We start from the raw sequence: 14,402 nt of genomic DNA, 5'->3' as shown, positions 1-14,402 counted from the left end.
CTTCCAAAGTCGTAGAACAAGGTTATATAACTTCCTTCAGCTTGAGGAACATTAGCAAGGGTAGTAGAGCATACTGGGAACTATACTTCAAAACTATGTGGGGTCAAATCCTGTTTTCTAGGAGCAGATGCAGGAATTTTAAGAGATGAATGGATACCTTAAATAACTGCAAGGTTTTAAAACACCCATTTTTGCTTCTTATCATCAATCCTGTCAAATGTAAAAAATGTTGAGCCGAACCAATCAAGGCAGGGTGCTACGGACTTCAGAAGTGATGTCTGCAGGCCACATACAGCATCAACCTACATTTTTTGCACCCTTACTCTAGTATCATAAATTCTAGAATGACTGAATATTCAGTCAATGCTATATCACATCTGCTTTCAACCCCCTGGCTTCTCCCTCAAAAATGTAAGGTACTCAATGGGTGTTTTCTTATTTCTATTGCAGGCAACTCACCAGTAAACCTTTCTAGCCTTCTGAATGGTAGTAACTGTTTGGACCTCTTTCAGGGTTTGCTTGGTCTTCTTTTCTGCTGATTTGAAAGCCTGTGTAGAATGAACAAACAAAACCATCCACCACAGTTTTTTTAAAAAGAAGCAACCCAATCTACACCCATCAATAATTTGGAACATGAGTCAAACAAAGCTGTCCAGAAGAATAGCCATTTTCTTCTAGAATAATACCAATGTATTATTCTCCTACTAACTGCAATCCAGTTTATTTTTCTGAATTTCCTTATGCCCTAATGCTGCTACAATAATAGTATTTTTGATCACTTTTGTGAGTCTGCCTATATTTTATGTACAAGCTCTCATCATGCACAACTTATAGCTTGAATTTGCAACATGCTGTCTATGGGCATCTATGAGTCCACTAACAGTTCTACCAGTCCTGTTAATTAATTTTTAAGGGTCATGTGATTAACAAAACTGCATGCTGAAAAACAAACGAAAAACCTCCAACATTATCTTGATTCCCAAAGGGCTCAAAAGTCTGTCACATGATAAAAATGAGAACCAGTTTCAGATCGGTGCTTTGGTTAAAAATGTGCCCATTTGCTCAGGAAAAAAATACAAAGATAAAATGGGAAATAGAAGACTATATCTTGGAAGGCTAGTGAATAAATGTGGAGCATTCTCACCAGTAGGCCTTCTGGTAAAGGAGTGTTTGATAATGGGCCACACTTACTGCAACAGCAACCCACCAAATGCATCAACCAGCCAAACAAGCGTAAGTAATTCCTGGTTTAACCCAAGTTAAACTTTAAATCTCTTGATTTTATCCACTGCTTGTCAGTAGTTCCAGTGAACTAAATAATTTTGCAAAACCATCTTCTTCAGCATGTTCAATGTGCCACTGCATAAAAATGGTGCAGCTGATTAAACCAAAGGCACAGAGTTTCAGGAAAACTGAAATTGTAAGTTCTTTTTCCATAAGTGATAAAGGCAAGAAAGCTACTAATGTACCTTTTCTGCTGCTTCCACCGTTTTCTGGGTTTTTCTGGCTGCATGTCTCTTGTGATCATAATATCTGAGAAACATAAGCATGTCATATCTCTAGGCCAATCCTCTCCAAATGAAGAGCACATTTCAAGATAGATGCAAGGTATCTTTCTCATCTTACATGACTTGATTAACATTAACTGGGAAGAAAATAGCAGATTTAAATGGAACGCTAATGGTGGCCTCCCTTTAATTCTTCAACCAAGCCATCCCAAAGGCCCCGCTTTTAAAGGTATGCCAGCCAATTCTTACCCTTTTCTTACTTTTTGGCATTTGCGTAAGCTGACAAGCTGAGATCCACATCCACCAGCATAGGCTGATTCTTCAGAGGCTTCTGGAGTTGTTTGACTTTCTTCTTCTTTTTCTTTCCCTTTGATTCTTCCACTTTAGGTTTTTCCTCCTCCTCGTCCTCCTCGTCCTCCTCTTCTGAGATCACATACGGGTTTCTAACGCAGCAAAAAAAAAAAAACGTTTTGCTGACCAGAAGCATCTCTTTGAATAATAATTTTAAACAATTAATGTATCTCATATTCAGGAGGATAGCTGAGTAAATTTGATCACCATTTTTCATTCTGGTTCTGTTCTACATTCCTGAAGATATACAGTAAAATTTTGCACGGTTAACACAAGTTAATGATATATATATATATTTTGCCTGGGTTTGTTTTTGTCTTGACCTTTCATTTCCATGTAGCTTCAAAGCCTGGAAATATTTTTTTCAAAGTTAACACAGCCATTTTCAGAATAGTGAGTTATACAAATAAAATTTCAATTCAACAATCGTCATTGTTCCTGATCTTGAAATTACTGGGCTACATCTCCCAAGATCCCTAAGGCATGATCGTTCTAACTGATCTTGATAAGAGCTGAAGCTTAATACCTGGATGTCAACAGATTCCCTTCCATTATATGAAAATACAATATTGCCTTGATATGCCAAAGCCTTGCTCCATTCCAGGGCACTCCTCCCATCTGCTTGGTAACTTACTTTAGGATCATTGTGATATGGTTTGTCTGCAGCTTCAATTCTTTGATGGCACTTGCTACTGGGTCTCCTTGGGCCTGGGCTTCTTTGACAATGACTCCAATCTCTGTCCAATCAATCTGATTGGCTAAGGCACTGCGGACCACCTGGATGGCTCGATCAACTATCTCCAGGTTCATTTCCACAAGCTCACCTTTCACCTTGTCAATTTCCTTTGGAAAGTAAAGGAGACAGTCACTGTTGAGACACCGCTTTTTCCTTTATCACAAAGATTTAAAAAACCAGAGCTTGCTAAATGTACAGAGACTTAGTATTTGGATGTTGGTTATGCTATGAGTATTGTGCTATAGGAACACAAGTAAATTGTCCAAGAATTGATAGAAAACCATTGCTCAAATATAACCGGTGAACTGAAATAACAAATTATGGGATTTAAAAGGGGGAAGTTGAGGTGGGGGAAGAAAGACAGGTATTGCAATTGTGTAGATCAAGGGCAAGAAATGGTTTTGTTTATCTGGAAACATAAAATGGCTATGCCCGATTTAATAAACTGGGAAGTGGGTGCACTCCTGATCATAATTGATCTTTGTGAAAAATAGGCTCTCCCTAGACCAAGGGCAAGGCTAGCAGATTTATTGATTACATGTATCACCAATCCTCATTCACAAAATTCTCAGTGGTTTACAATTTGCAGAGATATTTCGCTGTTTGCTGTAAAAAACCACTATGCATGACTACATGTTCTACTGGTAATAGTTCTGAGGGGAAGGGGTGTGTGTGTGTGTGTGTGTGTGTGTGTGTGTGTGTGTGTGTGTGTTTGTTTAAGTGAATATACAAACATGACAGAAACACACAAAAAAGATGTACACCCTGATGTTCTTCCGAATATCTGAAGCTGAAAATTGTTTGCTCATTTAGCCTAGCCTTTCCACTCCAGCAAGCATTACCTTTCTTCCCCTTCGTAATTTTAAGATTTATTCCAGCATGAACACATTATTTTACTGAAACTAGGCTAGAATTCCTTGAACGAGACAAGGCATCTGAGATTGTGCAAGAATTCTGCCTTCTGAACTTAAAGGAAGCGATGTTTCTACCTGAGCTTGATGAAGAGCTTCTAATCTGAATTTGTGGTCCTTCCGCACATTTTCCAGCTTCTTCAGTGCTTGTTTTTCCTTTCAAGAAAAAACACAGAAGTGGCAGAAGAAACATTCTCATTTGAGTCTTCTCCTAACATAGTCAGAGGAAGTGAAATGTAAAATGAGAAGAATGGAAGGTGATGGTAACTTTTGAACAGAGGGCACAAAGCAATGTTAGTTTATTTTAAATTCTGAAATTGGGAAAAGTGTAGTATACGCCTCCTCCCTGTATACATATATAAACTTACCCTTTAAATCAATAGGGTAATGCAAACAAAAGAGAGGAAATCCTAGAAACAATGACAGAATGACCATTTGATGTGATTTAATGGTCCAAATTAATGATAATTAAGATAATGTTAGACGCAAGGGTTCACAATACTTTTTTGTGATATAGGCACTTAAAAAAAACTCTTGAGCAGTATGAAAAGAATTTAAAAAAATACACTTGTACATGCTCAGTCTTACTGGAGCTTCATCTGAGAGACAGGTGGAGTAATTCTGAGGACATACCAGAATTATATTGAAAAAGCAGAGAGGAAAATTCAAACGTAAAAGAACAAGGAAAAAAATATATGGAGGTTAAACTTGTCATTTTCTAAAACCAAAATAGCCATGAGTAAAAAATGGAAATGAGAAGATCATTTTCTTCTTAAAACTACAGTAGCATAAAAGAATTAACAGAGAAAATATATAGGAATATTAAATTTCCATAATAGTAACTTAAGATCAAGTAAAATAGATTCCAGATTGTTCAACCTAGCAAATTAGCTGTTATTGGTAACCATTCTGATCGAATGATAAAAGGTAACTTCATCATTGCTTGTCCAGACAAGCCAGAACTTGGCTTATTGGCTAGATCAGGGCTGTCAAACTCCCGACCCGTGGGCCAGATGTCTCATGCACTGGCTACGCCCATGCCATTTAGCAAAGGGGGGGCGGGGAGTCCTGATACGTCCCGTGATGCTGCCAGGATGATGTGAGTTTGACACCCCTGGGCTAGATTACAATATAATTCTTCCCAGGTGAACTAGAGTGCCCATTTTTCAGAAAAAAACATAGTTCAAGACTTTAACTTTTTCACAAGATGAGTACCTGTTGCAATGCCTTTAAGTCTATCTTCTGGCTTTCCAGCTTAGAGTAAAATTCATCCACTGCCTTCCAAAACCATAAAGAAATACAAAACATAACAAGAAAAAGTAAGTTAGAATATTTGATTGCACCAGTACTCCTTACTTAGACCTACTTAAAATGGCCACTGGAAATTTGCAAAACTAATTTCAAACACAAAGTTTGCCTCAGTAAAGACATCTCTTTGTGCAATTTCATTCCGATCAGCTTTGCCACAAACGTTCACTACCCCCGAAAGCCAAATAACGTTCTCTCAAGATCCATAATTCAAAACCTTAATGTTCTCCTTAAATGTTCAGTCAGATAACCAAATCATTCTCATTAACAAACACAAGGAAGAATTCTTGTTCAGTGTAATTAATTACATTTCCAGCCCTTGATATGATAAAAATGACATATAACATCCAGAACCAAGATGAACACTGTACCTTGTTGAAAGATTCAAATTCCACATAGGGACATTTTGAGTGTTGCGAAAACAAGAAAGGGTGAAATTCCTCATACCTGAAAGAAATGCTTTGCGTTAGTGTTGGCTAACTACCAAGGCACAGCACAGTCACAAAACCCACTTCTCTCAAGATACATACGTGAGGATTTCTTCAGGAGACTTGTTTGGTTCCAGACTTGGTTTTTTCTCCCTTTTTTGGATGATGTAGCCCTATTAAAAAGATGTAGGGAATGGAAAATCCTTATGCATTACATCTATTTTCCACTGCTGGAAATTTAAGAATGTATCCCCTTCAGCCACTGTAGGTCTTCAGTTCAATTAATGAGGCTTTTTGTTGCTGTTCTCTTTTACAGTGTGTGTGTGTGTGTTTCAGCAATCAATCAACCAAACTTGGTACACAGATATGACTTACTCTCTGGAAACAAATACTGTGGGGTTAGGACACCCCTTACACCCCTCGGTGTGTGTTCTGTTATGATACAGACTGTAGTGCCTTCAAATGGCTTCTACTGTATTGCCATAAAATGGCTTATACTGTACAGCGCAGTGGAGTTGCCATGGTAACGGCTTCACAGTACTCCACTCCCTCTGGTAAGGAGGAAAATCCAACATTAGAAATTACGTTTGGTCCGGACATTTTCCCCCTACAAATAAATGCCCAGGCAACACCAGGTTATCAGCTAGTATGATTGTTTAAAGTATAATCTTTATTGTCATTGTACTTAAATACAACGAAATTGGTTGAGAGGGAGCAGCTCCTGAGAGGGGAGCAGCTCCTGTCAGCCTTCTGATGCAGAAGAATGAACGATTGAAGGATCCTACTGTGGAACCTGGCCCACGGGACAATCCCAAAGCAAGATACCATCTTGCCCAAAACTTGGGAGAGAAGAAGAAGAGACGCCTTGCAGAGGTGCAGGAATTTCCCTCAGACTGTGTATGCCTTCGGGAGGAGGGGGAGAGGTCTGAGCAGTTTGAATTTGCTGCTGATTTTGGGCCTTCTGAAATTTTTTTTCTAGGGCCTTCTGTCTGCGCTCTTCTGCTCTGGTAGCAGATTTAGAGGCCTTGGGGTTCACCCCTGAGGAAGGAGCATCTTTGGATGGTCTCTTCCTGCTGCTCTTTACTCCCGATGGCCCTTCCTCCTCTAAGCATGTTTATGATATAAACATTAGCAACGTGGCCTCAAGGTAGTAAGCCCAAGGTCAGAATTTCTTGGGAAAAGAATTACGAAACGGCATGAAGCAACAGAAAACTCAACGTGTAATTCCTCTGCATAATATTTGTTACAGCATCTGTGGTGTGGAAAGCCAAATTTCCCTCCCCTTCACTTCCCCAGCTTCTTTTGTTGATATAGCATTTCCAAAAGAACCAACGGCAGCCTTGGTTCTTAACTAGAAAGACTCAAGGTATCTCCCCTTTAGAAGTTGTGCTGCTGCAAAGCTAGAAATGCTTTAAGCCCACTGAGTGTGCTAGGTATAAAAATCAAAGCATTTGTCTTCAAATTATAAAACTACCTTGGCATTAAAGTTCTCGGTTTCTTCCATGCAGTCTTCAGCTTTTTGTAAAGCAGCTAGTACCTTTTCAATATCTAGAAGAAGAAATAGGTGTTCAAACTCAAGACATATAAAACTGCACATTCTTGCTATGCAGTGGTGGATTCCGGATCCCGGTGCAACCGGTATGGTGCAACGGGGCCAGGTGTCCAAGCACATGCGTACTTGCCGCCCGCGCCACTCCACGATGCTCCAGCTGCTCGGCGGAGCGTCACGCAGGCACCATACGCTCTATGCGCAGAAGCCCCCAAAACCTCAAATACCGGCAAGGAGCGCAGGCGGGTGGGCGGGCTCTCCAGAGCACCGTACTGGAACGGTACCTGGTGCTCCTGGCAGGCACCGGTATGCCCGTACTGGGGGTTACCAGTCATAACCCACCACTGTTGCTATAGTACAGTATATCCTCTGTATGTTTGGACTGTCAGAGAACAGGCTGCCCAGAAAATTGCATGAACCCTAAGATCAAGATTTTTTTTGAAAGGGAAACCAGTTTTTAAATAACTATCACATAATATTATAGTACACAGGAAATGATGCTAGACATTAACATATTCAAACGTTTCAATACCTACCTTTACTTTCTATCTGCTCTACTTTGATGCTACCTGAAAATCCTGCTTCTATAAGGCAATGTTCAATCAGAGTGATCCCATAAGCTGTATGGGGAGGGAGAAAGATATTAGTTTGAGGATATTAATTTGAGGAAAAAAGGTGTGGCTTCTTCTACATCATTTAGTGGAAATGCTGTTTTTTAAGAGGGCCGATTTTGATTATTGTAAAGATAAGTTTAGAATGAGAAGTCTCAAAATAGAATTGAACATTTTGATTTATACATGTATGTTATTTCATACCCTCAAATAACATATGATCAAATCACCTTGTAATTTTCTAAAAAATAGAAGAAATTGATACTTACGAAGGTGAGGATTTAGGACTCTCTTTAGTTGATCTCCCTTAGGTGCACTTGTTATTAATTCTGTTAACCTACAAAAGGAATGAAGAAATAATAATAAAAAATCTGATAATATACTGTTAACATGTACAATAAAGTTAAGCAAGGCATGTTTGCTCAGAACATATCAATTGTTTTTAAAAAAACAGATTATTCAAATTATACTCAAGTCTAGATAATGTACAGGAATTATTTGTATAACAGATCAAAAATAACTTCTTGTACAACTAATATTGTTAAATATAGCCTAACTCAAGAGAAATACTGTTATTTCATGGATCTAATAAAGCAGACTCCAATGCGTACATATGCAATCTATTTGTAAATCTTTAATATGGCTCAAGATTTTTCATTTAGAAGTAGTTTCATTCTGTATTCTTTAAAATGTTTATTTGCTTTCCCTATTGTAAAATGAGCTAATAAAATTTTTAGCAAGGAAAAAAATCTCAGGGGAACTAAATATTAAACACAACATCACACTACAATACTATTTCTCTCACCACAAAGCATGAGGACGTCTTTTTTTAGGGCCAGAAAGCCTGTAAAATACCCTTCTGAAAATGTACATTATTTTATCAAAATACTCCTTCACATATTCCAATCACAAATTTCTGGAGGTAAGGATCCTTTTTTATGATAAAACTAGCTGATAACCCAGCATTGCCCAGGTATTTATTTATCCTAATCCATAAATTTGTCCTCAAAAATAATCCCGGCCCAAACCTAATTTCTAACATTGGATTTCCCCCCTTACCAAAAGGAGCCCCTTGTGGAGTACTGTGAAGCCATTACCATGGCAACTCCACTGCGCTGTACAGTAGAAGCCATTTTAAGGCAGTACGGTAGAATTCATTTTAAGGCACAACAGGCTGTATCTTAACAGAACATACACACCGAGAGGTGTTAGGGGTGTCTTACCCCCACAGTATTTGTTTCCAAAGAGTAAGTCATCTGTGTACACAGTTTGGTTGAAATTGCTTGAGGCATTCCAGAGATAGGCTGGAACACACAGACACACAGATGCACAGACACAAACACAGCCATTTTTATATAGATGGAAGTATTACAAAAACCTACCATACTACTTACAAATAAAAATGCAAAATGAGAAAAAAAAGATGTAAGTAAAAATTTCCTACCTCTAGCTGGTACGTCTCTTAAAACATGTACTGGTAATTTATGCTTATCTCTTAAAGTTTGAGTTTGCCCCAGTTTTAAGCTCTGTATAAAATATAATAATACCTTTCTAAATTGGGCAATGATGTTGCAGTTTTGGCATGATCAACTGGATAATGTTCCCGCACTGCAAATTTGACATCATCTGCATCATCTGTGCGAAATCTCAGGATATTCAAAATAAGGTACTCGTGGTCAGTAAGAACAATATTGCCCTGCAACAAATTCAGAACAGTTTGTCATTAAAATGCAGATCTGAAACTTTTTCCACAGAAGCTGAGATTTTAATCAGTGTATTTTCCCCTGTTCAAGCTAGAGGGGATATTCAGGTAAAGTTTCTGGAATATTTCCAAAATACTGTAAGAAACTTTGAGAAAGAGACAGCACCAGAAGTTAATTTGGAAGCCCTAAATAAATGAGGATATGATGAAAAGAGAAATATTTCAGAGTTAGGGAAGACATGAATGAAGGTTCCTTTTCAACAATGGCAAGAATCAGCTCCGTAAACCATGACATCATCAGAAGATATGAAGAAATAGAAAGTCAGATATGCCTTCTTTCCAACTTTGGCATCCTTCCAAAATCTGAATTTTAAGATGAGCAGAGATTAACACCAAGATTAAAATTAGGCCAACAATCAAGAAGCAAACAATACCTCCATCAAGGAACAGTCCAACAAGCTAACAGTAAACACTCCCACCAACTTTGACAGGACAAGCTCTAGTATATAAAATGAAAGCAAATCCCACTCTCTTCTAGCACTGATGATGTTACCTAGTTTGAGTAATGAACATCTGCAAATAAAATCAACCAAGTTCAAAGAGCACCAAGGGCCCCTCATTGTAATGTTAGGTTTGTAATTCACCAACTCTACAGCCATGTCTAAACATTCTGTGACCTCATCCCCACATCTGACAGAACCAAGGTGGAGCAAATACCAGGATATGAGACTTTGAAACACCCCTCCCTTTTTTTAGGAAGGCTTTTAGAGGAAAGAGATTGTCTCTAGGCACCTGTCTCAGACATTTCTTTTTCTACTTACTCTGTCATAAAGCTCTATAATCAAATGATATGCTGCTTCATCACTCCCAAACTGGAAATCGACTATTCTATCAATGCCAAGTTGTTTCACACTCACAAGCCTTCTGGACTTTAAATGTTTGCGACACTATTGATGAAAAAAGAACAAAGAAGTCTTAAAACAATGGCAGATTTATGTGCATTCAATCAGAACAGAGTTGGCAACCATTCCATATATATATATAAACAAGACCATCCAACATACATTTAGGATCCTGGAACATTTAAAAACTGTTCTAACAAGGTATGGAGTAACTAGCATACTGGCATTTGTTTTTGCCTTTAATTAAACAGGAAAAAAATATGTTCATTTGTATGTGTATCTCATGTACATATATACGTGTGTGTGTGTGTGTGTGTGTGTGTGTATGTACAGTATATATATACTTATATATTCCATATATATAAGTATATTTGTGTTTCCATAAAAGATTCAATTTCATTATTTTATTTTTATCAACTTTTTATTGCAAAATCTTCCATTTTCACTGAAATGCCTTGGAGGAATTATAGCTTAATCATAAATTATCTTGCTGCCCTTGGATAAGGAAAATAATGTGTTTGTTATTAAATAAAATAAAATTATTATTAGAAGTCTTCATATTAATTCGAAAAACTCCATTGCATTTGACAGTGGGAAGCCAACAGAGTATAGTGGCTAGAAAGTACAGGAAATTCTCTGTAATGCAGGCAAGTTTGGACTCCCATCATCTTTCAACATTGGCAACAACTCATAAGAGCTGCATAACACTATTTCTAGAGGGCCACACTTTGTCCCCCCCTACTCTAAGAAATGGTATTGCCTGAACTCGGCTATGATATCAGATGGCCAGTCTCACAACTCAGTTCATTTTAAGAAAGAATGTTAATATTCTCCTTTTGAAATTACACTCATGGGAAAGTGCACAGTTCAGTAGCTGTGTATATACTTTGCATTTTGAAGGCAGCAAGTTGAATCTCTAATATGCAGAGACAAAATGATGAAATAATAATAATGATAGAAAAGATCCTTCCCTGCCTTAATCCAGAGACTGAGTAACAGAATAAGTGCTGAATCAGAATAGGACACTTTTATGACTTCCTGTTTTGGGTACTTAGAAAATACTATGTAATTTATGAGGATCATGAGACTACAAACAATGTTTTATTTGGAAATATTTGTAAACAAATGTATTCTATACTAAACTTTATTGAACTAAATGGAATTACAGGTAGTCCTCGACTTACGACCACAATGGAGCCCAACATTTCCATTGTCAAGTGAAACATTTGTTCAGTGAGTTTTGCCCTAATTTACAACTTTTCTTTCCACAGTTGTTAATTGAATTACGGAAATTGTTGTTAGTAACACGGTTGTTAAGTGAATCTGGCTTCCCCATTGACTTCGCCTGTCAGAAGGTGATTGCGTGACCCCAGGTCACTGCAACCGTCATAAATATGAACCAGTTGCCAAACATCCGAATCTTGGTCACATGAACACAGGGATGCTGCAAAGGTCGTAAGTGTAAAAATGATGATAGGTCACTTTTTTCAACTTTTGAAGAGTCACTAAATGAACTGTTGCAAGTTGAGGACTACTTGTACTCATCCTCCTGCTCTTGAAGTAAACTAGCAGAATTTCTAACTGAGTCAGAGAAGAGACAACTGCCTTGTGGTTATCAATCTCGCAAAACAACATCTATGTATCTCGTTATTAACCCCAAAACAAATTCTGCCAAGCAAACTGGTATTTACAAAAGGAAAATCAACAATTACTAGCTTCAGTTTTCTCACCATTCTGCAAGGAATCTTTAATTAACAACAACAAAAAAAAACTCAACTTACTTTCATTGCAAAACCAGATGGCATCATGTTTTTTGGCCACTCAAATTCTGTCATATGAATCCTAATGCCAGATTCCAGAAGAAGTGTAGCCTTGAAGTCTGGTCTAAAATACAATGGAAAAAAAACATCCCAACCTCTGATACAACAGTTGTATTTTTTTCTAGAATCCCAATATATATAAATGTTAAATCTTCTTATCAAAACTTCCAGTTTGTTTTCCTTTTTCACTGAATTCAAAATCTTAATTTGGACAACTGAATCATAAATATTAATCTATAAAATCTGCATATATCTATTATATTTTATATTCTGTAAACCGCCTTGAGTCACTATGTGCGAATAGGTGGCAATATAAACTCCCTAAATAAATAAATAAATAAATATGCCGGTCACTTGACTGAACACTCAAAAGTGGCACACAATCAAATTATTTGTGTCTTGGTCTTTAAAATATTATACAGTATGATAGATACAGCCCTAGATAATATAGACATTCTGGCAGATTTTCTTTAAAGAGGTCTCACTAAAGCTTTCTTAGAGGTCAAATGTTGTGGGTTTTTTTTAAATTGCTTTAACTGATATTTAAAAAAACATATTTGATACAGCTTATTTGCCAATTTTAAGATACTGAACACTGACATAAACATAAGCTGAACTACTGCTGTTCAAACTTGTTAATTTGTAAAATATTATTTTAAAAAACACTGTACATTTGCTTTAAAAAGGCACTTGGTGTGTAAGTCAGCAAAATATGTACTGAGGAGACGGGGTCTTCAAAAATATGAAACAAATAAGCACCAACAACAGAAATAACTAAAAAAAGAAAAGAAAATAAATTTTGTTCTTACTTTTGGAACCGGATTAGGTATGTCTTATTATCCACGTCATAAACATTGTTTACCCTCATTCCCAACAAGCTGTAAAAAGAAAAGAAAAAAATTAGATTTCTATATATTTCTGATCATCTTATGGGGAAAAAAAGAGTATTTTTTTAATAAACTCTTTAGCAAAGGGCACCAAGGGATAATCTGGTAGAACATCACTGGATTGATTTTCAAGCTGTTACCCCTGAGGATGTGGACAAGGCCATGAGAGCTGTAAGTGCCTCCACATGTGTACTGGACCCGTGCCCCTCCTGGCTAGTTGTTAACAGCAGGGAGGTGACACGGGGCTGGATCCAGGCGGTTGTTACCGCCTCCCTTCGGGAGGGGGTCTTTCCCCCCGCATTAAAGGCGGCGGTGGTGAGACCCCTCCTGAAGAAACCATCTTTGGATCCAGCCGTTCTAAACAACTATCGTCCAGTCTCCAACCTCCCCTTTGTAGGGAAGGTTGTTGAGAAGGTGGTGGCCTTTCAGCTCCAGCGGTCCTTGGAGGAAACAAGTTATCTAGATCCCTTCCAGTCTGGCTTCAGGCCTGGCTACAGCACGGAAACCGCTTTGGTCGCGTTGACCGATGATCTCTGGAGAGCCAGGGATGGAGGTCACGCCTCCATCCTAGTACTCCTTGACCTCTCTGCGGCTTTCGATACCATCGACCATGGTATCCTTCTGCGACGACTGCGGGAGGTGGGGGTGGGAGGCACTGTCTTACGGTGGTTCTCCTCTTACCTCTCGGACAGGTCGCAGTCGGTGTTAGTTGGAGGGCAGAGATCGACCCCTAGGCCCCTAACGTATGGGGTGCCGCAGGGTTCGGTCCTGTCCCCCCTCTTTAATATCTACATGAAACCGCTGGGTGAGATCATTCGACGGCACGGGATAAAATACCACCAGTATGCGGACGATACACAGTTGTATCTGTCCGCCCCGTGCCAACTCAATGAAGCGATGGACGTGATGAGCCAGGGCCAGGAGGCTGTTAGGGACTGGATGGGGTTAACAAGCTTGTTCTCAATCCAGATAAGACCGAGTGGCTGCTGTGCTTCCCTCCCACTAATTGGCCAAGTGTTCCATCTCTCAGGCTGGGGGGTCAAATTGTACGCCCCTCAGATAGGGTCCGCAACTTGGGAGTCCTCCTGGACCCACAGCTGACTTTTGAACACCATTTGTCAGCTGTGACCAGGGGGGCATTTGCCCAGGTTCGCCTGGTTCACCAGTTGCGCCCCTACCTGAACCGGGAGGCTCTCACAACAGTCACTCGTGCCCTTGTGACCTCTAGGCTGGAGTACTGCAACGTGCTCTACATGGGGCTGCCCTTGAAGAGTATTCGGCGACTTCAGCTTGTCCAGAATGCGGCCACACGAGCGATCGTGGGTGCGCCTCGTTTCACCCACGTAACACCTATCCTCCGCGAGCTGCACTGGCTGCCTGTTGGTCTCCGGATTCGCTTCAAGGTGCTAGTTGTCACCTACAAAGCCCTTCATGGTATTGGATCTGGATACTTGAGAGACCGCCTGCTGCCAATTACCTCCACTAGACCAATAAGATCCCACAGACTAGGCCTCCTCCGAATTCCATCAGCCGCCCAGTGCCGACTGGCGACTACCCGGAGGAGGGCCTTCTCTGTGGCTGCTCCGACCCTGTGGAACGAACTCCCCGTGGAGATTCGTACCCTCACCACCCTCCAGGCCTTCCGCACAGCCCTTAAAACCTGGCTGTTCCGACAGGCTTGGGGCTAAA

General features: G+C 39.3%; 1 protein-coding gene across 1 annotated transcript in view; it reads right to left on the bottom strand.

Annotated features, from left to right (window-relative positions):
• Nucleotides 1–14,402, bottom strand: part of NEMF (nuclear export mediator factor) — a 31,110-nt gene that overhangs the window by 15,271 nt on the left and 1,437 nt on the right. Inside the window, exons 2-16 of the mRNA XM_087728904.1 lie at nt 12,636–12,704; nt 11,788–11,890; nt 9,926–10,051; nt 8,950–9,098; nt 7,672–7,739; nt 7,328–7,411; nt 6,717–6,790; nt 5,345–5,415; nt 5,186–5,261; nt 4,722–4,784; nt 3,585–3,662; nt 2,494–2,702; nt 1,769–1,951; nt 1,470–1,533; nt 460–548 (exon numbers count right to left, since the gene is read on the bottom strand). Coding sequence (XP_087585030.1) covers nt 460–548; nt 1,470–1,533; nt 1,769–1,951; nt 2,494–2,702; nt 3,585–3,662; nt 4,722–4,784; nt 5,186–5,261; nt 5,345–5,415; nt 6,717–6,790; nt 7,328–7,411; nt 7,672–7,739; nt 8,950–9,098; nt 9,926–10,051; nt 11,788–11,890; nt 12,636–12,704 — 1,506 coding nt within the window. The remainder of the gene's footprint in view (nt 1–459; nt 549–1,469; nt 1,534–1,768; nt 1,952–2,493; nt 2,703–3,584; nt 3,663–4,721; nt 4,785–5,185; nt 5,262–5,344; nt 5,416–6,716; nt 6,791–7,327; nt 7,412–7,671; nt 7,740–8,949; nt 9,099–9,925; nt 10,052–11,787; nt 11,891–12,635; nt 12,705–14,402) is intronic.

This window comes from Thamnophis sirtalis, unplaced genomic scaffold (genome assembly GCF_051295495.1).
Source record: "Thamnophis sirtalis isolate CommonGarterSnake01/CBP01778 unplaced genomic scaffold, rThaSir2_p1.2 scaffold_1, whole genome shotgun sequence".
In the NCBI taxonomy this organism is placed as follows: domain Eukaryota; kingdom Metazoa; phylum Chordata; class Lepidosauria; order Squamata; family Natricidae; genus Thamnophis; species Thamnophis sirtalis.
Note: the sequence above shows the minus strand (reverse complement) of the source record. Positions and strands in the feature narration are given on the sequence as shown.